Below are 27,742 nucleotides of genomic sequence, written 5' to 3'. Positions count from 1 at the left end.
GCCCAATTAGGGAGAACCTAACTCTTATATATACACTACTTATGGTTCATTGTATACACAGTTCATGATAGTAAATATGTAGCTGCTAGGGGTTTCCTCTGTGAACAAGGCTGTCAAGCAAAACCACGTAAATCCTTGTTTTTTTCTCTATTGCTTCTGCTTCATATCAACATCAATTATATATTCTATATCTTCAAAATTTAACTAGAAGTAACAAAGGATTCTCTTGAACATTAAAAAATTTTATCACGCAAGTGCAGTCCAAACACAAACCTTTGAAAATGTAATTAATAATTATGAGCACAAACAACAGAAAGATCAACTTGGGCAGATTAAAACTAAGCATGTGGCAACATAAACAGGAATCAGTCAGGGAAGCGAGCCATGTAAGTAAAGGAAGACGTTCATTGTCAGCGTTTCATTGCATTTATCTGAAAAGCTATGAAACTATCAGCTTCTAAGAGGTCAGCCTATTGGAAGTCATGATCAAGATTGACTACTTATACAAGACTCAATGTAAAAAGAAAATTTTCTGTTTTTGGTAAAATACAAGAACTAACATTCTCAACAAAAATTCATGTTAGAGGCTACCTCTTGCCAAACTATCTTCCACTTGGATCCCCCAACTGTGAGAATACTCCACTTGATGTTACTGTATCAGATTCTTTGTAGCTAACACTGTCAGCACCACCACCTTCAGCGGTTTCAATTTGGGGAACCCATTCTGGAATATCCGGAATATAATTTGCACTGTTCTCAGCCGAAACCATTTGTATAGAAGCGTCTTGAAGCTGAAGAGCATACTCCAAATTCCACAAGATGTCTCCCATTGTGGGCCTGTCAGTCCCATATTCAGCTAGGCACTTCTCTGCTGTTTCACCAAATTTTCGCAGGGATTCAAGATTAACAGATCCTACAAGATGGGGATCTATTATCTTCTCTAACTGCCCCCTCTTTTGCCAGTACATGGCCCATTCTGCTATGTTAACCTGTTCCCTTGGAAGAGAAGGGTTTATAGCTGGCCTAGCACATAGCACCTCCATTAGTACTACTCCAAAAGAATACACATCAGATTTTTCTGTGAGTTGTTGTCGACGAAAGTACTCAGGATCGAGGTAACCAAAGCTCCCCTTCACTGCTGTACTCACATGGGTTTGATCCAGAGTGGGGCCTAATTTAGACAATCCAAAATCTGCCACTTTTGCAGTGAGATTTTCATCAAGTAGTATGTTGGTTGTTTTAACATCACGGTGGATAATACTCTCTGCTGCTCCAGTATGAAGGTAGTGCAAACCTTTTGCAGCTCCAATGCAAATTTGAAGCCTTTGCTTCCAAGTTAATGGGGGAAGTCCTGAGCCATACAAGTGCTTACGAAGGGGACCGCCAGCCATGAACTCATAGACAAGGATCATCTCATCAAGCTCTTCACAGTAGCCAATAAGAGAAACCAGGTGTCTGTGACGGAGCTTGGAAAGCATCTCTATTTCATTTCTGAATTCAGTAAATCCTTGCTGGGATCTTGGGTTTCCTCGCTTTACTGCAACCACATCCCCATTTTCTAGCACTGCTTTATAAACCTTCCCAAAACCCCCAACACCAAGAACCAAGTGTTCATCAAAGTTCTTTGTTGCTTCACGAACCTCAGAGAAAGCTAGAACACGGCTCAGACTACGAGAATGTGCTGTTGAAGCAAAGCTACCAATTGAAACTTTGCTATCAGAATTTCCTACGTGTGTAGCAAGTGGCAACCAAACTGAGCTCTGCCGCTTTGGCTTCTTTGGATGGCACAAATACAAGTAAAAAGCCGCTGAGATGAGCGCCAAAAATGCAAAACCGATTGAAGAAGTAATTGCCAGCAGTACCCACTTTTTTCTCTTGGGGGTCTTGGAATCAATATAATCTGGTCTAAGATTTCTGACAAGGCTGTCACTGGGATTGCTCATTTTCATTATCTCCAAACCATTTAGAATTGCATTGGTTGGGAAATACCTTAGATCAGGAGGACCTACTTGAACCAAAATCCGATTTGAGACCATTGAAACATTGGCAACAAAGTCTATGAAGTAAGCAGCTGACAATTCCATTGTTTTGCTTGAGATATCGAAAGAATCTAGAGCAGATTGATTGTTAATATACACATTGAAAACCAAATTATGAAGACTTGCGCTAACAATGTCACAAAAATGCATCCTAATAAGATAGGTGAACATGGGTTCAACTTCAAATGCCCATGAAATGTTAAACCTCTGATCAGTGACATTTGCATCCGCCATTTCTTGTGCCGTTGCATAAACCCAATTGGGTGCAATTTCTACTGATACCCCATCAAGGTATTTGACCAAACTGGGATTAACTACTACATTCCGAGCTGTAGCAGCATGAACAAGAAAAGATTGATCTGGTTCCCATATCCTCGATTGTGAATCATTCTTAGGAGTTAGAAGTGGACCTCCCATGTTAATTCTGTAAGCCGTCTCAAAAGCTACATGAGTGGGGATCTCAACTGCAGGCCCTAGTGGCACAGGCAATGCACTAGGAGGGAATTGCCCCTCAGGCATAGAAACTACCTCTATTCCACTAATAAATGCAATTGAACCATTGAAGGGAGACAGGGTTAGCACCAACTTTTCTGAACTCGAACCACCCACCTCAATTGCATATTCTTTAAAGAGACAGGACTGTTTGCCTGACTTGGAAAAAGAAAACCCATGAAGCAGCACAATTCCATTGGCCAAAACTGAAAATACCGCAGATTTCAAATTATAATGTGGACTCTCCACTGGACAAAAATGCAACCTTAGCCAATGGCGGCCAATCTGCTTAGTATTGATAGTGTAGGTAGAAGTTTCTTTAAAAACCCGAGCAGAATTATAAAGAATTGAGTCATTTGACTTGCCTATTTTGTTTCCAGAAACCACAATGTGGGAATTTGGAGACAACCCAACATACTGATTCCAAGAATCAGGCTCAAAAACCCGGCCATCGTCGAGTTTCAACGCCTTACTTCCACCACAATCAATCAAAATACTATCTTTTGGAATAAAAGAAGCGCTTGTAATGAATGGAACATAAAGAACACATAAAATCCAGGTAAAGTACAAACAATTGGAATGACACATGTCTTCACACATAATATCTGCTCAAGCTAAACCAATATAGTGCAGAAAATGAAGATAGGAACGTACATTTGGATCACCCACCTCTGCATTCTCACTCAGTTCTTTATAATCATCCAGCTAGAACAATGTTGAAGAAGAGCAACTTGAATGAAAGAAGGCGTGCCTGTTTGTGTAAAAGAGACAGATAAAGAGAAAGCTTATCACTGAAAAAGGAAAAGGAAAAAGTAGGCACGTTTGGGGTTAGCTAGTGTGGGAGTGATAATGGTAATGCCCCTGTTTCCAAGATCTAGTTTGTGAGTCTCCAGGGACTCAGAGTCCTGGTGAGAGCTTTAAATATTATCTTTGTTTTCTTAAAGAAAACGAAAAAGAAATAAAAGTAACATTAAAATTTGCGAAGTAAAGAACTGATTTAACTGTAACTTTATGGTTAGTTTGTTTCTTTCTATATTTCGCGGCAATATGATTGGGTGCTTGAACTTGATGTTCCAGCCAAAAAAATAAAAGTCAGGGAGTTATGATTAAACAGTTTATTAATAAAGAAAATTTAAAATCATTTTAGTTCTAAAGGCTTTGTAGTTGAATTGGCACCTTCCTATATATAAAGTGTTTGGAATCTAGGAAAAATTATTCAAGCTGCGGAATTAATAGCATGTTATAATTATTTCTCAAAAAAAAAATTTATTTTAGTTCTAGTGGTGATCAGTGACCTCTTTTATGGGCCTGGCCAATGAGGAGAGATCAAGGAATTCTAGAGTAGTTGGATTGCATTCATTACATCTCCTCAACAAATTACATATTTATATCCCTTTGAAATAACATGACATGATATAATATTGATTGGTGCTTATTACCAAAAAAAAAAATATTGATTGGTGCTGACATGATATAATATTGACTGGTGCATGTCCTTAATAATTTTACTTTATTCTTTTAGTAATGTCATCTGCACAGCAGATTTTATAGCAAACTTCAAGACAGTTGTAATTGATATAATATCACTTCACGTAATCACTAATTATATTATCTTTATTATACACTAGTATAATTCAGATAATGGTACTATTTACATATATAATTGATGTATATTTTAAATATAGAGTACAACAAAAGATGAATACTCATATTTTATATATATATATATATATATATATATATGATATTTCTCTTACTTTCCTCTTCCTTTTTATGCTAGTTGGTCTACACAAAAGTTTGCTTTATGGTAGATGTGCTCGAACTTTACGTGCCAGCCTCTAGCTAGGAGGTCCTTACAACTAGAAACAAATACAAATGTTTATGGTAAGACTGTTAGCTCATCATGTAAAATTGATGGACTAAGGGAAAATCCACTTCAAGAATAATGTCCACGTAATCCTTGTTTCACATAAGCGTCAACTCCACTCTTATTGCCCAAATTAATGTAATTACCTATATGAAAAATGTTTTTTTTTTCCTTTACAACAAGTAACGAAGAATTGAGAATTCAAATCTAAGTTCACCTTTATGAGATAACCAAGTAACACTACCAAGTTACAAGAAACTTAACTAACATGGAAATTGAATTGTACTAATCTTAGAATGACTCACTTATCTGTACGAAAAAGAAATTAAATTGATAATTTTTACCTTAAGTATCGCAGAACTTCTCCCTAGACCCTAATGTTAGAATTTATAAATATGGATGTTAATATTAAAAAAGTGTTTCGTATTTTTATTCCATAAACGCATGCAAACAAAAAGTTAACCAACTGTACACCTGTAAGTTGTAACTAATAAGAAATTCATTAAGGCCTTAAGGGTAGCGTGAAAAGTTTCCCTAGGGAATATAAAACCTCTAAAATATTCTTTACTAAAGCAATGATCAGTAGATTTTCTGTTGACCAACTCCATGGTTCTTGTTCCTTCCTAGCCAAAGAAAACAAAAATATTAACCAACTGCAAGGGTTCGATTATGATTTTTGCAGTTTCTTAATGATCTTTTGTCTAGTGGAGCCCTTTGTCTTTTGCACACTTCTCCCAAAGTTTAGGCTATTATTATTTTTTTAATATATTTACAAAATTTTATTACATCTCTGGCTCCTCTCAAAAGGGTAATTGGCATCTCTCTTGATTTGTGAATCCAAGATGCAACATATATGTGCAATATACCAATAAAAAATCTTTAAAATCTAGAACTCTATAGCCCATGTTGATTAGTTTTTTCAGCTTCCAGTGACTTTGAATCTAAGTTAGAACAACCCTGTGAGCTTAATCACATGCACCACTTAATAAATGGGGAGTGAATAATGCCTTTTATTATGAGTATGAGTTTGAGATCTATATTTTTTAATAAATTGGGATTTTAAATAGGTATTCTCAACCTAAATCTATTTTGAGATAAACTGAGATGGGCCAAACTGGACCAAATTAACCGAAAGGACCAAAATGGACTGATGTGGACTGAACTGGACCGAATGAGACAGAAATGACTGAAGTGAACCAAATGGACTGAGGTGGGCCGAAAAGACAAAAATGGACTGATGTGGACTGAAGTAAACCGAATGGATGGATCAAAATGGACTGAGGTGGACTGAACTAGACCGAATGGGACAAAAAGGATTGAAGTGGACCAAAAAAAGACCAAAATGGACTGAACTGGACCGAATAGGACAGAAAGGATTGAAGTGGACCGAAGTGGACTGAGATGGACTAAACTGGACTGAATGGGAAAGAAAGGATTGAAGTGGACCAAAATGGACTGAGGTGGGCCGAAAAGACCGAAATAAACTGAGATGGACTGAATTGGACCGAATGTACAAAAGTGGACCGAAATGGACTGAGGTTGACTGAAAAGACTGAAATGGACTGAGGTAGACTGAATGTACAGAATTAGACCGAAATCGACCGAATAGACCAAATTGGATGGAATAGACTGAAGTTGACCAAATAGACTGAAATGGACCAAGTCAACTAAAGTGAACTGAAATGTGACACTGATGTGGCTCAATGAAAGTGGAGCAATAATAAATACTACGTTTCATCTTTTAGATATTATATAGATATAAGTATAGATTGGAAATAAATTATTAAAAAAATTTGATTCCAAAATCTACCTTACTGTGTGACATTGTACAAAATTAAAGTACAGAATTGTACACCAAGACCTAAAAATAAAAGTACAAAATTGTACACTTTTGGAATCCTAAGTTTGGAGAGATTTTTTATTGTGATCTTTCTTGTTTGATTTCATTTTTATATTGGTCATGTTGTGACTTAATAGTGTAACTTATTTGGAATTTAACTGTCAAATTACTAACAAAAACTGATGTCATGACCAATACAAAAATGGAATTAGACAAATTTTGAAATGAAAATGGTCAAGAACAAAATAGCCCAAACTCTAAAGACTAGAATTGAATTTTAGTCCTAGGTTCGAAATCCCTTGCTAGTTTTTTTATACCACATGGGATTTATTTCTATAATAACTTGGTATGTGTGGAACAATGAGCTATATACACTCGAGAGAGGAGTGAGATACTAAAAAAGGTTTGAATACCATCATTTGTTAAGCGGTTAAAAAAAAAAAAATCTAGAGTAAAAGGGGGTAGATCCGGCAATTATACTGGGCTGGGCTGGGCTACGTTATGCATGCAGGACTTGGGCTTTTTTTTTTTTTCCTTCTTTCTTCTTGGGCTAGAGCAGGCAGGACTCATGCGCTGCTAGCCCAGTCTTGAGTCTGGCTTATCCCCCTAAAATTAAGCTCTCCCACTCATTAGGCTCTGTATCATCCACTAAGAAAAGGAAACACAAGTCCAACATCAAGCTCGTAACCATCACGAAAGGACAAGCTGCACTATCCAATAGCCACTTTATGAGAAGCCAGAACTGCTTCTCTTACCAGTTGAATATGGCTGTGTCCTCACTCTCATTGAGCTGGGTTTCAACCACTTCATCCAACAAAGTCAGTGCATGAGCTTCTTCCTCTCTGGTCTCTTAACATTCTTTTATTCAGATTATATATGCATCTCTAACATAAAGTATTTGGTTTTGTGCAACATGCATCATTTTCCAGTTGAATTTGCCTTACTCCAACGACTTACCTAGAGATACCGCATTGTCTTCACGTAACAACACCATCACATGCTCAAGAGAGACAGCCTCCAGTGATGAAAGTAAGTGCACCCACCTGAATTCTATTCACACTTTTCAATCTTGTGCATGATTGCATATTATACTTCACAGACATGCCTATTTGGAAGATTGTTTTCTCATCAAAATTGCCTTTGATAACAAGGCGTTCTATGCTTAGTTATGGTGTTGTCCTAAATTGAACTTTACATGGCATGGTTCATTTGATGTTTCATCATAATCAGTAAGTAAACTATCAGTTTTATCTTGGAGAAATGGTAGACCCCTGGTTTTTTTTTTCAAGTAACCAGGGTTAGTGAGGATTGGGTAGGCCTTGTGTTCTGATCATCCAGAGGATTTTTTTTTTCATTAATAACAATAGAAATATTAGTGACACTTGCTAGTATAATACCATTCCGTTTAGATGAATTGCACTATAATTGATGGCAAGTGCTCTCCAATGCTTAGGTGAAACACATGATCACTTCAAAAAATTCTTTAATGGGTTGTTAAATTGTTATCATATGCTTGTTCTAGACTATGATTGGATTTCATAACATTATGAACTTCTATGTCTATCATGTCAATAGCCCTGATCCTGCTGAATTTTAGGTCACTGCAAGAGAAGGCTGCTATTATTGAAAGTTGGAGCACTGACTGCCAGTTTACTCCCTGCAAGTTCCCTTTTTGCTCAAGGTATCATGGTCGGTAGTTACTTTGTTTGACTTTATAACTCTATGTTAATATGAAGCAGTACTTGCAAATATTAACTTGATATTGTATCATGCTCTGTAGAAATACCAGCAAATTATCGAGCTTTTGTTGACTCTGAAGATGGGTATTCTTATGTTTACCCCTCAGAATGGAGGGTAAGAAAATTTCATTAGGGCAATGATACTCTCACATCTACTTTTATGTTTTAAATGTGGAGATTTTATTTTCGGCTTTTAAAATGTGTATATAAGCGTATTAATTGTAGATATTGTGTAAAATGAGTGTGAGAGAATACTTTCCCATTTCATTATGTAAGGAAGACTGAATTTTTTCTGTAGAGGTAATTTCTATTTGTCTCTTGTTCAGGAATTCGACTTCAGGGCTCATGATTCTGCATTTAAGGACAAATTTATGCAATTGCATAATGTTAGGGTGAGATTTATACCAACTGATAAAAAAGACATCCATGATATGGGCCCAATGGAAGAGGTAAGGAATTGCAATTTTTTCTTAGTCCTTTTTTTTAGAGGACTCTAAATGGTCTTCACCAGTAACTATGTTTTAACAGGTCGTTTACTATTTGGTGAAACATGTGTATGCTGCACCTAATCAAGTAGCTGATATAATTAACATGCAAGAGGTTTGTACCTTCCTCTTCTCACTTCCTCTCTTAAGAAAAATTCCAGTGTCTATGACTCCAGAATGTCCAGGAAAGATATAATTTCTCTCCTCTGGATGCAGAAAACTGTTGATGGGAAAAATTATTACACCATTGAGTTCCAACTTACATCTCCAAATTTTTCTACTGTTTCTTTTGCAACCATAGCAATTGGAAATGGTAAGTATCCTACCATTTAGAAGTATCATAATCATAAATGTTTCCATTTCCGAACCAACATCATGCATCTTAACTCATTTGTCTCTAAGAAAGAAGCTCCCATTTAAAACATTTATCACGGATATAAAAAAGAACTTAAAATCAATTGAAACATTTAATTTTGTGTACAGACACATAAACACTGTTGGGGAGGTACGTGCATTGAGATAGGAATGTGAGAAGGAAGTTAGTTCTAGAGTTTTTAGATTGGGAAAAGTACCCCATGACCATCATGACATAAACAACCACTCACAATAATACTGTTTCTTTAATGTTCTGCTTCCCTGTTTTATTTGTGTTACTACATCATCATGCATCAATCGTATATGTTACCAGACCAGCGGGGTTATTGATCTTGCAGAAAGCTCACCAAAAGTTGCATCTAGCTTTACTGGTCTGGGAAACTGAGAAATTCAAATTGTTAAAAACCTGTGTCATTAGAAAAGCAAGCCAGTGAATGATGTAGAAAGGAATATAGTCTTACATTTAACCTTAGGCTGTCACATTGGCAGTGTAGATGTGTACCAGAAAAATCTGAGAACTTCCCCAAAAAACAATAAAAGGCAGCAGCTCCAGTTAGCCCCAACACAAGTGAATGATGAATAGCATTACTAGTGAATCACAACATAGCAATTCAACACCAATGGAAGTGGAAAAATCACTTTTGTAAAATGCTATCCTAAATAAATCATAAACAACTTTCTCTTTGTACAGGAAGATATTACACTATGATTGTCGTTGCAAATGAAAGGCGTTGGAGAAGATATCGCGATAGGCTTAAAGTGATAGCAGACTCTTTTAAGGTGCTTGACATCTGAAAACTGTTGGAGAGCTGGCAATCTCAGCATGTGAATGTTAATTTGTTTTTCCTTTTGCTTAATTGTTAATTTACGTTATGTATATATTAAAGAAAAAAAATTAGCTTCATACAACTATCATCATCTTCATCATATTTAAGTGATTAATTATTTCACTTGAGTTTCACTAAATAATGTCTTATTTTGCAACTGCCCCATTATACATAACATGGTAAAGGTTCTCTGCAAAATTAAAGCTCCATTTATTGTGCAGATGGTGAGGGTTTTATTACCACAATTCTTTCAAGTTAAAGATTCAATCGAGCTAATCAATAGTTTGGACGGACATTGCAAATTGAATGGAAGATTAGGGTGGAAAATGTTATTTGCTCTTAAGTAAAAGACAAACAACTTCAAATTATAGTAAAAATGAGAAGATACATTACTTCATTTTTTATTTTGCTTGAAAACGTGGTCAAAATTTATAAAATATACACTAAAGATACTCTTTTACTTGTTTAGTGTCCTAAACTAGTTGATTTTTATAATATCTTATGAATTAAAAAAAAAAGAAAAAAGAAAAAAGAAAGATAAGTATGCTTAAATTTGAATTATTATATAAGGTGAGATTTTTTTAGGAAATATAATGTATTTTATATTCAATTATTATATAAGGTAAAATATTTTGTAAATAATGTAATGTGTGATTAGAATTTGTTTCGTACTAATCCTTACAAATAGTTGTATGTCTTGAATAGCTTAAAAATGAAGTAAATATAAGTAAATTCATCACCTATATTAAAAAAAAAAAATACAAGACTTTAATAACATATAAAAAAATGTAATTTTATTAAAAATTTACCAACATTACATTGAGAATGTGACATTATTGTCAATAAAATTGCTCCTCTTTCTACACAAACCTCTCCTCCCAAAACATCATCAAAGTGGACTGAATAAACTGAAATGGACCTAATAGACCAAATGACCTGAAATGGACTAAGTAAACCAAAATGGACTAAAATACTATGTTGATGTGGCTCAATAAAAGCATAATAACAATAAATAATACGTTTTAACTTTTAGATATTAATAATATATTATATAAATATAATCCAATCACATATTTTTTAAAATCGTGAAAATTTGTGTTGCAAGACATTTTGAAATTTTTAATTTTTGGATTTTAATTTCTAGGTTTGTGTTCTTAGATCTGGGTTTGTGTTCTTGATGTTCTTATTCAAGACACACTTAAATCTTAATTCATGTGATTTTTGGTTTTTAATTTTGTTTTTAATGTTTTTTAGTTAGTTAAAATTAATAAATTAATTTTTTTAATTCAGATACTGACGTGGCATTTTTTAATGGCAAAATAAATTTTTTTATTATTATTTTAATAGTTCTGTCTGCCACGTAGGATGGGGTTGTTAGGGTACTGATGGAAATGACTAAAATGAGACGCATTTTCCAGAATAAGGACTAAAAACAGTGGAAAAAAAAAAAAAAAAAACCAAAATGAGAATCGCGTGAAAATGTAAGGACGAAAATGAATTTTTCACCTAAAAAAAAAGGACCAGAAACGTAACTATAAGAGCGGGCTAGGGTGAACACACAACTAATGAGGGAAGACTGCAATATTGAGATGGTTGGAAGACATGCTAAACCTGAAGGATAAGAACCACCTTTGTGTAGCGTAAACCACACCTCTTAGGTTTAAGGAAAGAAAGATTATTGTTTCACACTATTGTTTCACACTCTCCTGTACACTCCGTACACACTTTCTCACCTGGTATCTACATTTTTCCAGAATGTTCACATTTATTGCATGATATGTATGTATCAAGAGTGTATAAAGAAAGTGTGAGACAATCAAATTCCTTGAGAAAATAAGACATGTCATAAAAGTAGATTTGATATAAAATTAGTCTTTATTATTTTCAATTTCAGCTATGAGGGGGAAAAAGCTATAGAATTCACTCCAAATCTGTACACAAAACTCTAGGAGTTTATGCCAAATTAGGCAGGACACCAAATGCCAAATTACATGCTCAATGCTCCAAGTACAGCACAAGTCAGCGAGTGATAATCAGCCAATTCACAATTACAGAATCTAACAACGGGAGCTTCATGGCATATTTTAACTCGTGGGATCAAACAGGCAAAACTGAATAGCTTGTAAATTATCAGTATTTATTTACAAAGGTTACAGCTTTTTATCCTCCTGAACTTTCTACATTTTTCACAATGGAAGTAAAACTTATAAGAAAAATAAATACGTCATCATCGAAGCTAGAGAGAGAGTTTCACTAAAAATGTAAAAAGAAAACCACACCTCAGTAGAAAAACTAGAATTAATTCCAACCCACTGCTTGAAAAGCAAATCAATATACCATGGAGACAACCAATCTAGCGATGCCTGTCTCCAAAAGAATAAGCATCCAGCCCCGAGAGAACATCCTCCTCAAAGGCCAACCCACTCCAAAAACCCTACTTCTAAAACCTACTTTTGCACAACGTATCTAGCACTGCCGCCACTGCATTCTCACTGCCCCTGCCATATAAACAATGTTATCAGCCTCAGCAGTCTCATTCTCCCTGCCTACTCTGGAGACTCCACCATAATTCTCAAGGAAACAACCATCGGTATAGATATCACAGTGATTCAGATTGAGCAGAATGAGAAGATAAAGGGCCAAACCCAAACAATCACAAAACCCATTCTAAACGAGTCGGTGCTGACGCAAACCTTTTCCGAAATGAGGTTGCATCAAACGGACATAAAGACCATTCTTTGCCACCAAAGAATCATGGCTCCCTTCCTCTACAATTCGTCCCCCATTTAGAACTACAATATTGTCCACATGCCTCATCATTGCAGCCCTGTGGGCTATCAGAATGGTTGTTTTGTTCCCCATGATCAATGTATCTAGAGCCTCCTGCACCACCCGACTTGACTCAGACTCAATGGATGAGCTTGCTTCATCTAATAACAAGATGGGTGCATTCTTTAGCACTACCCGAGCAATTGCAATTCTCTGTTTCTGTCCTGGAGTCAGATCCACACCCCTCATTCCCACATGTGTGTCATAACCATGAGGCAAGCTGCTGATGAAATGGTGTGCATTTGCTATTCTCGCAGCCTCTTTCATCTCAGCTTCACTAGCATTGTGCCTAGCATATATAATATTTTCCCTAATGGTTGTTGAGAATATAATTGGTTCCTGCTGAACAAGACCCAGGTGGCTCCTCAACCATCTCAAATTATAAAGTTTCAAATCTCGTCCATCCAGTAGTACTTGACCAGCAACCGGATCATAAAATCTCTGAATCAAAGAGATTATGGTACTCTTTCCAGACCCTGAAACTCCCACAACAGCTACAGTTTGCCCCCCATTCACTTTAAGACTGAAATTGCTCAACACCAACATTTCTGGGCGAGTGGGATAACAGAAATCGATATTTTTCAACTCAATGCTTCCATAAACATTAGGTGGCTTTAATGCCGTGTTATCATCTGGTTCAATCTTAGGCACTCGATCTATGATCTCAAATACTGAAATAAGAGATTTACGTCGTTTAAGTATGTACGGAGCCAATCCAAAAGGCTCCACCAGTGCAAATGTAGCAAAAGAGAAAACCATATACTCCTTGAGAGCAGTAGGTAGGTCCATATATTTGTACTTTACGGAGTATGCAGTGTACCAGAGGAGAAGGGCATTACAGGCAAAAAGTAAAAACTGTGAAAAGCCAAATGCAAAACCTATGGCCATTCCATGAAGGAAACTCTGCTTGAATATTTTCTTCAGTTGCAACCTGTAGAGCTCCATTACCTTGTTACCAGCACAGAATGCTACAACAGTGTATATGTTTCTAACTGCATCCTCAAGGACTAAAGATGCCTTCCTGTGCATCTCCTGGATACCCCTCGAAAATCCAGCAAGCCACAATTTCTGCATTATTTAAATAAGAAGCTATTAAGGATTTGGGCGCAAAATATTCAGATACATTAGTACTTCATTATCAAAAAATGAGTAAGTGAAAGCGAATCATATACACGGAACTTTTGCATCTACAGAATACAAATATATTAGAGCAGCAGATATTTCATAAATCCAGGCACATCAGTAAGGTTAATAAATTGACTAAACGATCATAAAAAAGTAGATCCAAATATAAAGACAATATAGCTATTACCTAAACACAATATTGACCCTTTTTTGGGTCACCATAAAGCTATAGAGTTGGCAACTGTGTCTAAGACATGGAAAAAGCACCTCCTTATAGATCAAACAATGTATAAAATCAATTCTTTTTAATAGTAATTAGAAAAACAAATATAGTTTGCTGTGTGTTTGTGAAAATCAATTAATGAAATGATGCATACACCAATAGTTATTCAGCCCCGCACCGCAAGGGTGTGCATGCAAAAGCAAATACATGTGTGAGGTGCATACATTGTTTTTGTAGGATGGATTGGATAATATGGGACGAGAATTATTGTGGTCACTATTGGCTGATTACAATTAGCTAGCTGAGTGTGTGTGAAGTGGTTTTATGTGGATGAGTCAATGGAGTTGATGCACAGGCTTCTGTCATGGGACCCATAAGAACCAATTGGTTTTGGATTAAATAATGCAAAAGCCTAGTTTATTTTATTTTATTTTTTTCAATAGATTCAATAGGATTTGGATCATTGGCATCCACTCCATGATCATTGCTCTTTATCATCAGATCAAGACACCAATTGGTCTTTTTGAGATCCCTTATTCAACGACAAGAGACTTAACTAGTTGAGTAGACTGAAACCTACAAAAACTTTAAATGGAATTATTCTTAATGCCTATTCTGGAGTTTAGGTTTTAGTAATTTCCTTCCTAAGCATTTTAGGTATTTTGTAATCACCTTTATGTTCATGTCATGAACAAGTCATTACTTGTAGCCATTGAAGATAACGAAAATATGAGGTATTCCCATGCAAAACAAACAGAATTTCAGTGATTCAATATAACAGTGAAAAACATACCATTTTTAATGATAAAAATTTCAATTAAAATAAAAACTTTTTTGCATGTAGATCGTTTTCTACTAAAAAACAGAGCCTAAAAGTAAAGCTCCTCGAAGCTGATGAAAACAATAGATATATGCAACATGGACTGATTAATGAATTTATTATTTATCAGAAATATAAATTTGGGATCACAACTGAACTATCAGTACAGACCTGTGCAATAGCGGAAAGAGTGAGAATTGGCAGGGTTGCCAACGCCACAAGTGCTAATCGCCATTGCAGCAACATCCCGATTAGAACAGCCACAAGAACAGCAGCACTGTCCTGTATAAATATGGAAAGCCTGTTGCTAAAAGCAGCTCGCACAAATGTAGCATCATTTGCCAAGCGCATGGATAAGGTGTCAGCACTATTTTCCTCTTCATCAAACCATCCAACTTCATTGCGCAACATTGCTGTCACATGGAATAGATAAGGTTATATGAATAAACACAATTCTGTTATCTAAAGAAAACTACTACAATAGTAAGGAAAGAGTCATGCACCTGAGAACATCATTCTACGCACTCGTTCAGTCATCTTCTCCCCCATTATACCAAAGTAGAAGTGCTGCAAGAAATTGGCAACCACTGTTACCACACCCATGCAGGCAATGATCAAACACAATTTGTTTACTTCACGTCCCAAGTGATGATGTTCTTCAACATAGTATGCTGTGACTATCAGTGCAATAACATAAGCAAGAAGGGGATTAAAAGATCCGAAGATAGCAGCACCAGTGCTTCCTAACACAGCGTAAAGCCACTCTGCAAGACTAAGTTCTGCCAACCTCCAAAATGATGGTACTTCCCGAATCCGTGTATTTTTTGCTTCCTTCACTTTCACTGGAGTATCACCAGCTTGACTATGCGGTCGACTAAAAGTCTGTGAATGGGAACGTTCATTTTTGGGATCAGATGTCAAAAGGGGTGAAACAGGGGATTCAGGATCTGAACCATTTGATGTTTGTCGATGTGCAGCCTGTACATCAATCTTGGGTAACTCTGGTAGTCTCATTTCAAAACTATCCTGCCTTCTGATTGAAGGTTCCTTATCTGCTGCATCCATAGGCTGACCATTTTCCAGCATCTTCTCTGGTGGTGGGCTCCTAGCTTTGGGTGATTCCTGTGAGTTAAAGGTGCTCTCTGAGGACCGGAACATGCCAGAAGCTCTTTGGAGAGAGGGTGATTTGACCATTTTAGGAGATGATGGTTCTTGGAAGCTATTACTTGCTGAAGAATCCTTTTCAATTTGGAAAGCTGCAGTCTCCTTGTAGTTTCTCAATGGAATCCTGGATGTAGCGTACATAAACAGCACCTATTTAGATTGCAACTTAGAAAAAAAAAGGAAGTGGGAATTGGTTGGGGGGGGGGGGGGGGGGGAGGGGGGCGCGGATTTAACATCCTGGCAAACAAGTTCAGAAGTAACAAAATATATATTTCCTCACAACGAAACAACATGCTTAAACAAATTATTGCTAGGTAGTCACCCAGAATGCTCCATGCCAACAAATGCGTATTTGCTTTTGTATTATACCTCCTAGGAATTTTCGCAGCCTCTTCGCATTTGAGAAGCTCTGCATAAAGGCCATCCAAGGTTAGTAATTCATCATGTGTACCCATTTCTACAAGTTGACCCTCTTCCATAACAGCTATGTAATCAGCATTCCTTATAAGACTAAGCCGCCGAGCTATTATTATTGTTGAGCGTCCCAACATGAGGAGATCTAGAGCCTCCTGAACAGCTTTTTCAGCTTCAAAATCAAGTCCACCAGTAACTTCATCAAGCAGAAGAATTGATGGATTTAGAAGCACTGCTCTAGCAATAGAAAGTTTTATTTTCTGCTCTTCTGTTAATGCTAATCCAGCCCTACCCACCTGAAAAGAAACTGAGTTATTTAATTTAATGAACAAAAAATGATCCAGAAGGTGCCAAGAAACATTGATCGGAGTTAATAAATGAATATTTTGTCTTTCAAATTCACCTGTGTATCATATCCTCTCCCAAGTGAACTAATAAAAGTATGTGCATGTGCTATTTTAGCAGCTTCTTCAATTTGATCGCAGGTAGCATCCCTCCCGTAAGCAATATTGTCTCTTATACTCAAACTTAGCAAAGCAGGTTCCTGGGTAACTAGTCCAATTTGGCTTCTTAGCCATTCCAGTTTCAGGTTCTTAATATTTTCCCCATCCAAGAGAACTTCTCCTGCACCACAGAATATTAAAACCATTAGAATCTGCAAGCATACTGTGGATTTCAATGGGACCTTGTTGAGATATCATACGCAACATTGTAAGAGGAGAGGTATGTGACCACTGTACCCCACACAAAACATGCACACACCCCAAATAAATACAAAAAAAAAAAAAAGGAGAGGAAATTAAAAATTAAGACCATCGTACCTAATGTAGGATCATAAAACCGCTCCATAAGTGGGATAATACTGCTTTTTCCAGAGCCATTTCTGCCAACAAGTGCCACTGCTTTCTTAGCAGGTACAGTGAGGTAAAACCCACTCAAAATAGGGATTTCAGGACGAGACAGATAGCTGAAATATACATTCCTAAACTCGATATTTCCTTGCACTGAACCTGGGGTAGTTCCATCTTGAGTAACTGCAGAGGATGATCGGCTTATCATCTCAAAAAGTCTATAAGCAGCAATTCGCCCTTGGTCAAATGAATAGAAGTTTGTTGCAGCTTGATTCAGCCCACTAAGAAAGACAGAAAAATGACATGTAACAAAAACAGTAGAAATGATCATCACAACCAAGGAAAAAAAATTGAGAAAGACTTACAGGCCACTTAAAATTATAGCAAATAGAGCTGTTATAATTTCACCACCATGAGCTTTTCCATGTGTAATTAGGAACCTTCCAACCCACAGTTGTAAGGCACAAGAACATATTGCAAGCCCATATGTGAATCCAAGACCAAGTCCTTGCACAAGGCTTATTAATATACCATATCTCAGAGTTGCTTGTAGTGACGTTGCATAAGAATACTTTGCCAATGTTTCATTTGTAAATGCATATAACGTTCTAATGTAGGAGACTGCCTGCATGATTTCAGAAATTACTTACGCTTCAGAATACTGGCATTAAATGCTTTACCAAAATGACTACAATTATAATTCAAAATTGTTCCTAAGTTGAACAAAATACCTGCCACTTCATAAAAGAAATTTAAAGAAGTAAGAAGTCTCACCAATTCAACAAATACAATTCAACAAACACATGCTGAAAGTACTGGCCAACAATAGAATAGAAATGTGTTGCTTGTTATGTTCTTGGAAAATAATTTTCAGAAAACAGCTTTCGAAACACAACAGTTGTGACTTTGAGCATTGATGTTAACAAGAATAACCTTCCAAAATCTGCTTTTGCAAACACATTCACAAATGTGCTTTCATACTGTTTATTTTTAAGAAGAGGCAACTGTTCTTGGAGAATAGAACCAAATAGGCCCTTTGCTTCTATAGGTAATTCCCAAATTGCTCATGAAAAGATGACCACACAAGTTGTTCCATCACCATCAGTCAATTATATGATCTACCCAATACAAATACATAGATGATGATGATGATGATAATAATAATAAACCTTAATAAATGCAGAAAATATTTATAGAAATAAGTTTGTAGAGATCATTTAATAATTATAGTACATACACAAAGTCTTATAAGCATTCAGTTTCTCCTCATCCATAGCTTTTTTTTTCAGACATTCCCTGAGAAGCAAAGGAGCTACACATAGCCAGCAACTCTTATAGGGTTTAAAAGGCAAAGAGAGCCTACTTTTTCTTCCTTTTTATTTTTAAAAAAAAATAAATAAAGAAAATCAACCTTTTAATAGTCAGATAAGAGCTGTGCAGAATTGGGAATTGGAATCTTTGTAGAATTTCATGGAGATAGTTTATAGTGCATCAGTAAATGGCAGTGGGGAGGATAAACTGTGCTGGAAACCAGATAAGAACAAGGGATTTACAGCGAGCGGTTACTACAAGATTCTACTTGGCAATGGTGATCTTTCTTTCCCTTGGAAGAGCATATGGAAATCAAGGATTCCTTCTAGAGTTGCTTTCTTTATTTGAACCGCAGCTTTGGTGAAAATCTTGACAATTGACAATTTACAGAAAAAGAATATGTGGCTTTTAGATGGGTGTTATATGTATAAATGAAATAGGGAATCAGTTGGCCATCTCTTACTTCACTGTCCTATTGCTACAGAATTGTGGTCTATGGTGTTTGGTTTATTAGAGTTTGTTGGGAGTTTGCGGGTAGCTGCCCTGCATTGTTTGATGTGGTGTATATGGAGAACTGGAGTTTTGAGGACTCACAAAGAACTATGGCCAATCTCAAATTACTCCTCTTTAGAACTTTTTAGGATTGGATGTCAGCTTTGCACAGTCTGACTTTATGTTCTGTTTTTTATTTAATAAATTCATGTAATATCCGTGTTTGATTGTATGGTCCCCAGATGTATACTCCCTCCATACTTGCGCAACTCTTTTATTTTATTATATATATATATATATATATATATATATATATATATCAATAAAATTGCATTACTTAACAAAAAAAGAGAGCCAGAAAGAGGCTCTATTAAGGACACCGTTGGTAAAAACACAGTAAAGCACCCCCCCCCCCCCAAAAAAAAAAAAAACTAATTGCGGCAAACTTGATAAAGAGATAAAGTCAGTAATTTGTTTTCAGTTAATCTATAATTGTTGCAGAGGCAGGAGAGTGTATTGCCTGAGCCTTTCAGATGCTCGCATAGAGAGAGAAGGGGACTAGGGATATGAGATGTAGTGAAGTTTTCATCACTTGAGCAGAAAGCATGTCAGTTCAACAATGTTATCTGACAAGAATCATACATTGAAGAAGGTTCCTAGAGGTCTCTCAAAAGGATCTTAATATAAAATTTAAATATAAAAAAATAAAAAAAGGGTTGGGGTTCAGAAGAGAAATCATCACCAGCAGAAGAGAACCCAAATCTGAAAATTTTACACATTGGTAATAGCGAGAGGTAAAAACAAAAGAATAACATGTTAGAGAAGAAAAGCAAGCAACAGAGAAAAGAGAAACCATCAAAGACTCATAAGAGAGGGTATTCTCAACCCCCACAAAATCTCTCATACTCAGACAACCAGATTCAAAAGGAGGCGGGATATCAAGTTGGAAATAAGGTATTGTTTCCATTGAGCTTTGGGTGTTGACTTAGTTGCAACATCCACATATATTCTTCTTTCACAAGAGAGGGTATTCTCAGCCTCCACAAAATCTCTCTCATACTCAAAAGACCAGATTCAGGAGGTGACAGGATATCAAGCTGGAAAAATTTTCCATTGAACATTGGGTGCTGAGTTAGTTGCAACATCTATAAGTATTCTTCTTTTAATATATGTTTGATAAGTAGCCCTGGAAATTATATATATTTTTTACAAGATTCATGTGGCAAAGTGATTGGTATGATGGCATCTAATTTAAGAAACAGCTGCAGACACATTCAAACCAGTGGCTCCACAACTTTAACAGAATCTGCAATGGAGCAGATCTTATAATACAATGAGTAATCTGAACCAAAATTACAAAAATAAACACAAAACACTACTCTTACTGCATACAAGTTATTATTATTCTTTGAAAGGCCAGAAATGATACTTTCCTTATCTTTTTTGGGGTTTTTTTTTAAGGGGGGCTGGGGGGTTTTTAAGTGGGAAATAAAAGTAAAATATAAATAGACCTGTTCAGCAATGCTAGCTGCTTCAGCATATGCATCTTGAATATTCTCAGCAAGCCTGTGAAGAAATATATTTGATATTCCTCCAGCGGCTACAATGAATGGACCAGTGCCTAATGTTATAAGTGCAATCTGCCAACAGTTGACAAATCCAATAACAAGACCACTGAAAAATGTAGCCATATTATGAATATAATTTCCAACCTGTATCATCAGAGGCCAATAAACAGATTAGACAAAATAATGCATGCAGAGAAAATCATTATTGTAAAGAGAATTCACAAAACACAACAAAAATACACGCAAGGCAATTTGTTAAATCTTAACTTACTTTTTCACTAAGAGCAGATTGAATAAGTAACACATCACTCAATACTTGACTCACAATGTCCCCGTTGTTCCCATAGGTATCAAAAAAACTCATGTCTTGGTTAAGTAATACTTGCACATAATTTGACCTGATGACAGCAGTCTGCCTTTCCCCAGTCAAAATCCAGCATGACACCTCTATTACACAGAACAAGTTAATATTGAAGGCAGCAAACATGATACAAAAGCAGGAATAACGTAATGACTAATTCTGATAGATGATTTACCAATCCAACCAGCACCGAAAACACCCACAGCAATATACAGGATTGTTAAAGTAAGCTGCAGCAAAACAATAAAATAGTCCATGAAAATAAGCTCATATCTAGAATACTAGTTCACATATGAAAGAATCAATGTAAAATTCATATTGTCAACTTCTAAATCGCAAAGAGAACTAACCAAATAAGGATGGGCGAAACACAAAATATGCCAATGATAATAACAGACGGCTGTTACTTAAAACAGAAAGAACGGGAAAAGCATGGCAGGAGAATCTAAGCCCCAAAGAAAATCAAAAGCCAACTATTTGTTAATAGACTTTTCTGCCACAGAAATGATTTTTCATTTTTATGGCTAAAAAGTGATAATATGGTCAAATAAGATACTTTTTCTTTCAGATGGAAACTTCAGAACTAAAGGAACCTCACAAATCATGGACCTGAGTCATACTTAAAAATAAACAAAAAAAGGTCATGGACCTGAGTTGTATTTGCAGTTTACATTTATCTTAGTCATTGTTATAATGTTTTGACTGAATAATATTGCTAATTACTTTTAGGCCATCACTTCACAGGGAAATGAAAATCCATACTACATGGATTTTTTTATTAGACCTTTTCCCAATAATTAAATACAACTAAATCAATTTTATGTATCTTTCTTAGTTAAACCCTTATAATTTTCATTAAAAAGAGGAGGAGGGAGAAAAAATAATTATTATAATAACTTTATAAAGAAGAGAATAATTTAGGCAAAAAAGAAATAATATATGCGTTTACCCTGCTCCAGCCCCAAAATAAACAATAACAACAACAACAACAACAACAAAGCCTTAGTCTCAAATGTTTTGGGCTGTGGATCCTCAACAAGATGTCTAGCCCCAAAATAAAGATGCTACAACATATAGTACCCTAATTGACAAACAAACTCAAACAAGAAGCCATTAAGTGGTTAGCCAATTCCAGTAATGAACAAAGTACAAGAGTAACAAGATGTCACTCTCCAAGTAGATTTATGACCACCAATTCTGTCCTCACATAAACTGCTATAGCACTATCATCATTATTTGAAAACCAATCAATATATCAGACTAGCACGACATCCTCCCTCTGGACTACCAGTTCCGTAAGCATGCTCTATTCTTCGTAGTGAAGAAATGTATTTGGAATCTGAATAAAAAAGAATGTTGAATTTTTCAAATAAGGTACAACTTTTAATGCCAAAAATGGTTCTTCAAATGGCAAAAGACCTTAGGCGCAAACCGCCAATGAGCTCTGGTTCAAACGGCATCTCCTCTCCTTGTAATGTGTAATTACCAATATTATAATAATAATTTTTTAAAAAAAATCCCTAGGTGCAGACAAACAATAGCCCATCCAAATATCTGATAGTCACACCTTCTAGAGATTGTAGAAGACTAAACTGATAAATGATAATAATACAACAAAAATATTTGAGAACTAAGAACAATATTCAATATGATCAATATCTTTCTATTTCAGCTCACATAGCGGGCCTTCGATGCCAAATGAGTTCTTCAAGAACCTTTTTTTTTTTTTTTTTTTTTTTTTTTTTTTTTAAATAATAGAAATTGAATTGAATAAAAAAGAACCCCTCACAGCCTCACTACACAAAATGTATACTAAGAGAGCGTCCTTCAAAAACCTCTTGAAAGTCAAGTGCCAATTGCCATTATTAACCTCCAGCCCAAAATAAAATTGTAGTCTGATTAATTCTTTATAAAATTAGTCTAAGCATCTAGTAAGCTTGTTCTACTCCATATTGATCTAGGCTTCCCTCTAAGTGCAACATATATGTAGTAAATGGCAACTTTAGTATTTTAGAGCCAGCCAAAAAAAGTACCAACTACACTCATCTAAGCCCAGGTAAAACTATTCAGCTAAGTTGCCTTAACACTATTCAATTCTCGAAAACAAAACAGCGGGAACATGAGACTCAAAGAACAAACTTCAGCAATCCTTTGTTCTCTTCGCTAACAAAAGAATGATATTAAAGCAGTGAAGTCGCGCAAGCCCTTCGCTTTCCTTCATATATAAGGAATGAATTGTTGAGTTTCAGCCTAGCCACAACTCGTAACGAAATTCACAGAACCTTTTGCAATCGTAATCCGTACCAAACCGATTCTTCGCAAAGTAATAGAACAGTATACAATACATTAAAAGCAATAACCTAAAATAACTCAGCAACCAAAACTATGAACTTCATAGTTGCCAATCAAATAGCATAAACAAATAAATAAAAAACCAAAATTTTGAATTTCTTATTCAATATTTCGTCAAGTTAGCTAAGCTAAACACAATTAGTAAAGTTAAGCTTAATTAAACCTAATAAAGCTCAACAAAAACCCTAATTTGTTCTATATCACCAAAAAACTAATGTGTAGCACCAAAATTAGGGTTTCAGAAACTGTAAAAAAGAGCATAAAGAAAAAAAAAAAAAATTACCTCCCCAAGCTTATCGAGCTGTAGTTGTTGATTTCCATCATTGTGAGGACGGATAATGAGGACGTGGACGATCTTCGCGAAGTAGTGAAGGTAAACGACGAGGGCGGTTCCGTGAGCGGCGGCGGCGAAGGAGCCGACGAACATGAGCGCCCAGTCGAGGTTGTCGGCGCAAGCGAAGAGCCTGGAGAAAGGCACGGCGGCCGGAGGCGGCTCGATCTCCTCGGGCTCGTCGATCTCGTCCTCCTGCTCGAGCTGCTGAGCCGCCGTGTCCGCGCTCTGGTCGAGGTACGGCGACGGCGACTCGGGCGGCTCGGACACCTCGGACACGGGCGTTAACGGCTGTATGTGCGGCGGGGACCACCCGAACAGTCCCCTAGAGATCATCATCTTCCCCCCACACCCCTCCTAACACACACACACACACACTCACACACACACAAAAAAAAACACACGCAGACACACACACTATCTAACTCAGTAAATCTTATCTGAATCGCTTTCCCTCTAAATTTAGCAGATCTGCTAAATTTAGAGGACCGATTGATTTCTCGAACGCACAAATATTTTCTTTTCAAAAAAATTGAAAACTTCTTCGCGTTTTTTGCTTATTTTCTCTCTCCTAAAAGCAACAGCAACAACAACAACAACAATAACAACGAAGAACAGAGAGAAATGAGAGTCGTGACTCGTGGCGGGTGGGTTTGTGTGACTCAGTCAAAGAAAGAAAGCGGAGAGAGAGAAAAGATTTGAGAGGGTGGAATTTTTGACTCACCCATGGGGACACCAAAAAGTCTCTGAAACTCTCTCTCCGTTTTTTTTTTTTAAATAAATAAATAATAAATAAATAAAATTATGGTTAACGGTCAAATGCCGGCGAAACGGTATTTGAGTTGGTTAACCTGAAAATGTTTGGTGGTGTTTTTGGTAAATTCGGTGACCAATGATGGGTGTTGGTAAATGTGTTCACAGCTGTATGAGGTAGTGGGTGTGAATCTTAATTTACGTTTAAGTCCTTTTTAGTTTGTGAGAGGTGGTGACACTTGGCGTTTTTTTAGTGGACCATTTTTATTAATTTATGAAAAATAAAAAATAAAAAATAAATATATAAATTGTTGTGTTTGACGCTAAATGATAAATATATATCTTTTGCCATAATTTGCTTATACGACAAATTGTAAGTGATGAAATAAAAGTAGGTCTACAATTTTACTGCTAACGACTTATTAGGTAGATAAATTATGACAAAAATTATAATTCTAGCATTATGCACGCCAGGAGCGAGGGAGGGAACATGGGGATGGAACTTTTTTTATTTTTTAAATGCCAGTCCATTTGCTCTGTTCCACGCCTTTCCTTTTTGGTTTTTTTGTTTTTTTATTCAATTTTTTATAATTTACCTTTTTTGGATGTGGGATGTGTTGTATTTGTCTATTTCATTCCTTTTCTTTCTTTTTATTTTATTTTTTTGTTTTTATTTATTTTTTTTTTTTTTTTTGTTTAATCAAATACGTCTTCATGCATACACAAACAAGACATGTAAATTGCTCAGTCTGTTTGTGTTTTTTTTTTTTTTCTCCTCTATGTAGGGATGTCCATGGGTCAAGTTATGAGGATTTTTTTACCCAATTCATTATGATGGGTTAAAAAAAATTCAATCTAACCCAACCCACATGGATCGGGTTAAACCTATGGGTTTGACAATTTTTTTATTACTATTATTATTAAATTAAGTAGAAAAAAAATATAAATATAAATATATTTAAAAATTCAAAGATTAGTATCAACGTAACTCCTTAAAGGTAAACAATACTAATAACTAAACAACAATAGTAATTTACTAGGATTTGTGTGAACTAATTGGCTTTTATATAGAATATGAAAAGTTGGTTATTTTAAAAAATTTATTAATTATATAATTGTGGGGACCATGGCCCAAAATAATGTATTGGGCCTTGGGCCTTGTCCGAGGACACTAACAAGTCCAAGGAGAGAAATACGACTCAAATTATATACGTTACAAGCTTCTTCAGTGGGAGACAAGGAGAAGATGGGCCGAGGAGGAACTCCTCCTCGGACATGGCAAATCCAGGCCAAGTGTATACTCAAGTAGTTGAAGTATGTCCTCTGAACACGTGAAAGGGAAAAAAACTCAAACTATCTAAGAAAAAGCTTTCACCATCACATTAAATGCATTGCAACTACTTTTCTGGCCGCATTAATGTGGAGAAGACCCTTGAACAATATTGCCTTGGCTGCCGCAACTCACAACAGACTGAAAGGGATGTCTGATGGGATGGGTGCTCAAGTGGGGGTCCAGGTGATCAACAAATGTAAGGTCCAGATAATTAGGAAGAGCCTATATAATGTGGAAAAACCCCCATGAAGCGTGGAGAGCGAAAAAGAAGAAGATAATATAGTAGCATGTAAAAGAACCCTAATGTGGTGATTTGTATTCATAAGTAAAATTCTAGTCTCCTCGGATAAAAGGTCCTTTGATCATAATAGTTTTTATTCTTGTCTGATTGTTCCTTAATCCCATGCAAGCCATTGCTCAACTCATCTAAACCTAGTTTTTTGACCCATACTCTAAAAAATTCATTGTATTGGGCTTTTTGGACCAGGATTTCATACAGTTTGAGCTTGGGCTCCAAACTTTGCCCCTACAATAATATATTTTAAATATATGAGTGGATCAGGTTAGGTTTGACGGGTTTGGAATTTTATAACCCGAACTCAATCCAACCCACTATTAAAAAAAAATTTGTAACCCAACCCAACCCACCAAATCCTAAAAACTAACCCAACCCAATGGGTCGGGTCAGTTTTGGTAGGTTGGCAATTTGGCTGCACACCCCTATAGCTCTATGGGAGTATTGCTCTTTCATGACATGATTGCATAAGAAAATGTGTTTGCAACAACTTTGAAAATGACATTTTCATTTGTCATATTTTAACCAATTAAGCTTTCGATTTATTTATCTAAAGTAAAAAAAAAAAAAAAAAACTTCCTAGGATTTGCTAAAGCATTTCTATTTTCAATTGAATAATTCAAAAGATATTATGACATGTAATGCCTATTGGAGAAGGATGAAATCTTATACCATATTTAGTTTGTTAAATGTATAAAGCTGCTAATGAAATTGAGCTTTAGCTTTAATGTTTGTATCATTAGGAGCGGACACCATAGATCGAATTTCTTTCTTTAAAAAAAAATATATTTGTATTTAAAAGAGCATTTAATACTTACTCCTTCTTTGATGTTATTTGATTGAATTTGAGAATGAAAGATCTAAATCAATCAAGGCTGTGTTTTAGTTAATAATATCAACTAAGATGATCATCAACACGCATGATAGGTGTAAAATTTATTCTCATTTTCAATATAAGTGATTAGTCTATTTTGGGTATAAAAAAAATTATATGATATTGCTCCACAAAATGTTACTTAGTTAACAACATTAGGGTTTGTTCATTTGAGATTATTTTCATCCTAAAAGAGAATATACACTTTTTTTTTTTAAAGTATCATACTTTTTAATGTACAGTAGTACCTTTACATAATAAACACAAGAGAAAATTTACATTTTTTTTTTTTTTTATGCGAAGAAAATTTACATTTTAAACTCTATAATTTAGGAATGTAGTAAATTAAACCATGAAATTTTTAAAAGTAGCAAAATAAACATCAACCCATTTTGTTTGAGGTTTAATATTAGTCGAGGGTTTAATTTTTTTTACTTTTGAAACTATAGGATTTAATTTATTATTTTTTAAAACATCAAAGGTTTAAGTTATTGCTTTTGAAACTGCAAGACTTTTTTTTTTTTTTGAAACAGTAAGATTTATTTTGTTACACCTCTTAAACTGTATGGTTTGAAATTTAAATTCCCCAAGCTAAATAAATTGATGAAAACAAATTCATCCGAAGTAGAGATAAAAATATTGAATATTCTTAAGTTAGTTAATAATAAATTAGGTGATAATGACAAAACAATGTCTTCACAAATTTATTTGAGAGATTACAACAAATTTTGGAATCAAGATACATAAAAAGAACATAAATTTAACATGACAATTCACAATAAACTATTCAATTCAAAAGCAACGATGTCTAATCTTATAAACAAGATTATGTATTCATGACCTTTTATGTTACCCAAAGAAAAGATACCAATCTTTTATAGTAAGATAGGAATGGAGGTTAAATAAAAAAAAAAGAAAAAAAGAAGGCCTCAATTATTTTGCTTTTTATCAAAAAGGCCTCCATTATTTGTTGAACATAAAG

General features: G+C 35.5%; 3 protein-coding genes across 4 annotated transcripts; 1 reads left to right on the top strand and 2 right to left on the bottom strand.

The window, feature by feature from the left end:
- Positions 1-255: 255 nt before the first annotated feature.
- Positions 256-3,455, bottom strand: LOC126697419 (receptor-like protein kinase THESEUS 1). 2 transcript variants are annotated; one of them, XM_050394414.1, is made up of 2 exons: positions 3,186-3,453; positions 256-2,737 (listed from the first exon to the last, which is right to left on the bottom strand). In XM_050394414.1, the coding sequence occupies exon 2, from the start codon at positions 2,556-2,558 to the stop codon at positions 603-605; it is 1,956 nt and encodes a 651-aa protein (XP_050250371.1). In that variant the 5' UTR covers positions 2,559-2,737; positions 3,186-3,453; the 3' UTR covers positions 256-602. The 2 variants fall into 2 exon arrangements, with proteins under 2 accessions (XP_050250371.1, XP_050250370.1); XM_050394413.1 differs by having other exon boundaries at positions 256-3,455.
- A 3,425-nt stretch (positions 3,456-6,880) lies between these two features.
- LOC126697418 (photosynthetic NDH subunit of lumenal location 1, chloroplastic) lies at positions 6,881-9,787 on the top strand. The gene is made up of 8 exons (XM_050394412.1): positions 6,881-7,056; positions 7,168-7,267; positions 7,836-7,919; positions 8,019-8,092; positions 8,304-8,426; positions 8,506-8,577; positions 8,679-8,775; positions 9,529-9,787. The coding sequence occupies exons 1-8, from the start codon at positions 6,967-6,969 to the stop codon at positions 9,630-9,632; spliced, it is 744 nt and encodes a 247-aa protein (XP_050250369.1). The 5' UTR covers positions 6,881-6,966; the 3' UTR covers positions 9,633-9,787.
- Positions 9,788-11,756: 1,969 nt separating this feature from the next.
- LOC126697417 (ABC transporter B family member 20) lies at positions 11,757-24,259 on the bottom strand. The gene is made up of 11 exons (XM_050394411.1): positions 23,458-24,259; positions 20,998-21,052; positions 20,733-20,908; positions 20,405-20,605; positions 17,456-17,715; positions 17,061-17,371; positions 16,643-16,863; positions 16,195-16,535; positions 15,165-15,949; positions 14,833-15,074; positions 11,757-13,561 (listed from the first exon to the last, which is right to left on the bottom strand). Exons 1-11 carry the CDS (start codon positions 23,842-23,844, stop codon positions 12,332-12,334), a joined length of 4,209 nt encoding a protein of 1,402 aa, XP_050250368.1. The 5' UTR covers positions 23,845-24,259; the 3' UTR covers positions 11,757-12,331.
- Positions 24,260-27,742: the final 3,483 nt, after the last annotated feature.

Source organism: Quercus robur, chromosome 8 (assembly GCF_932294415.1).
Source record: "Quercus robur chromosome 8, dhQueRobu3.1, whole genome shotgun sequence".
NCBI lineage: Eukaryota > Viridiplantae > Streptophyta > Magnoliopsida > Fagales > Fagaceae > Quercus > Quercus robur.
Note: the sequence above shows the minus strand (reverse complement) of the source record. Positions and strands in the feature narration are given on the sequence as shown.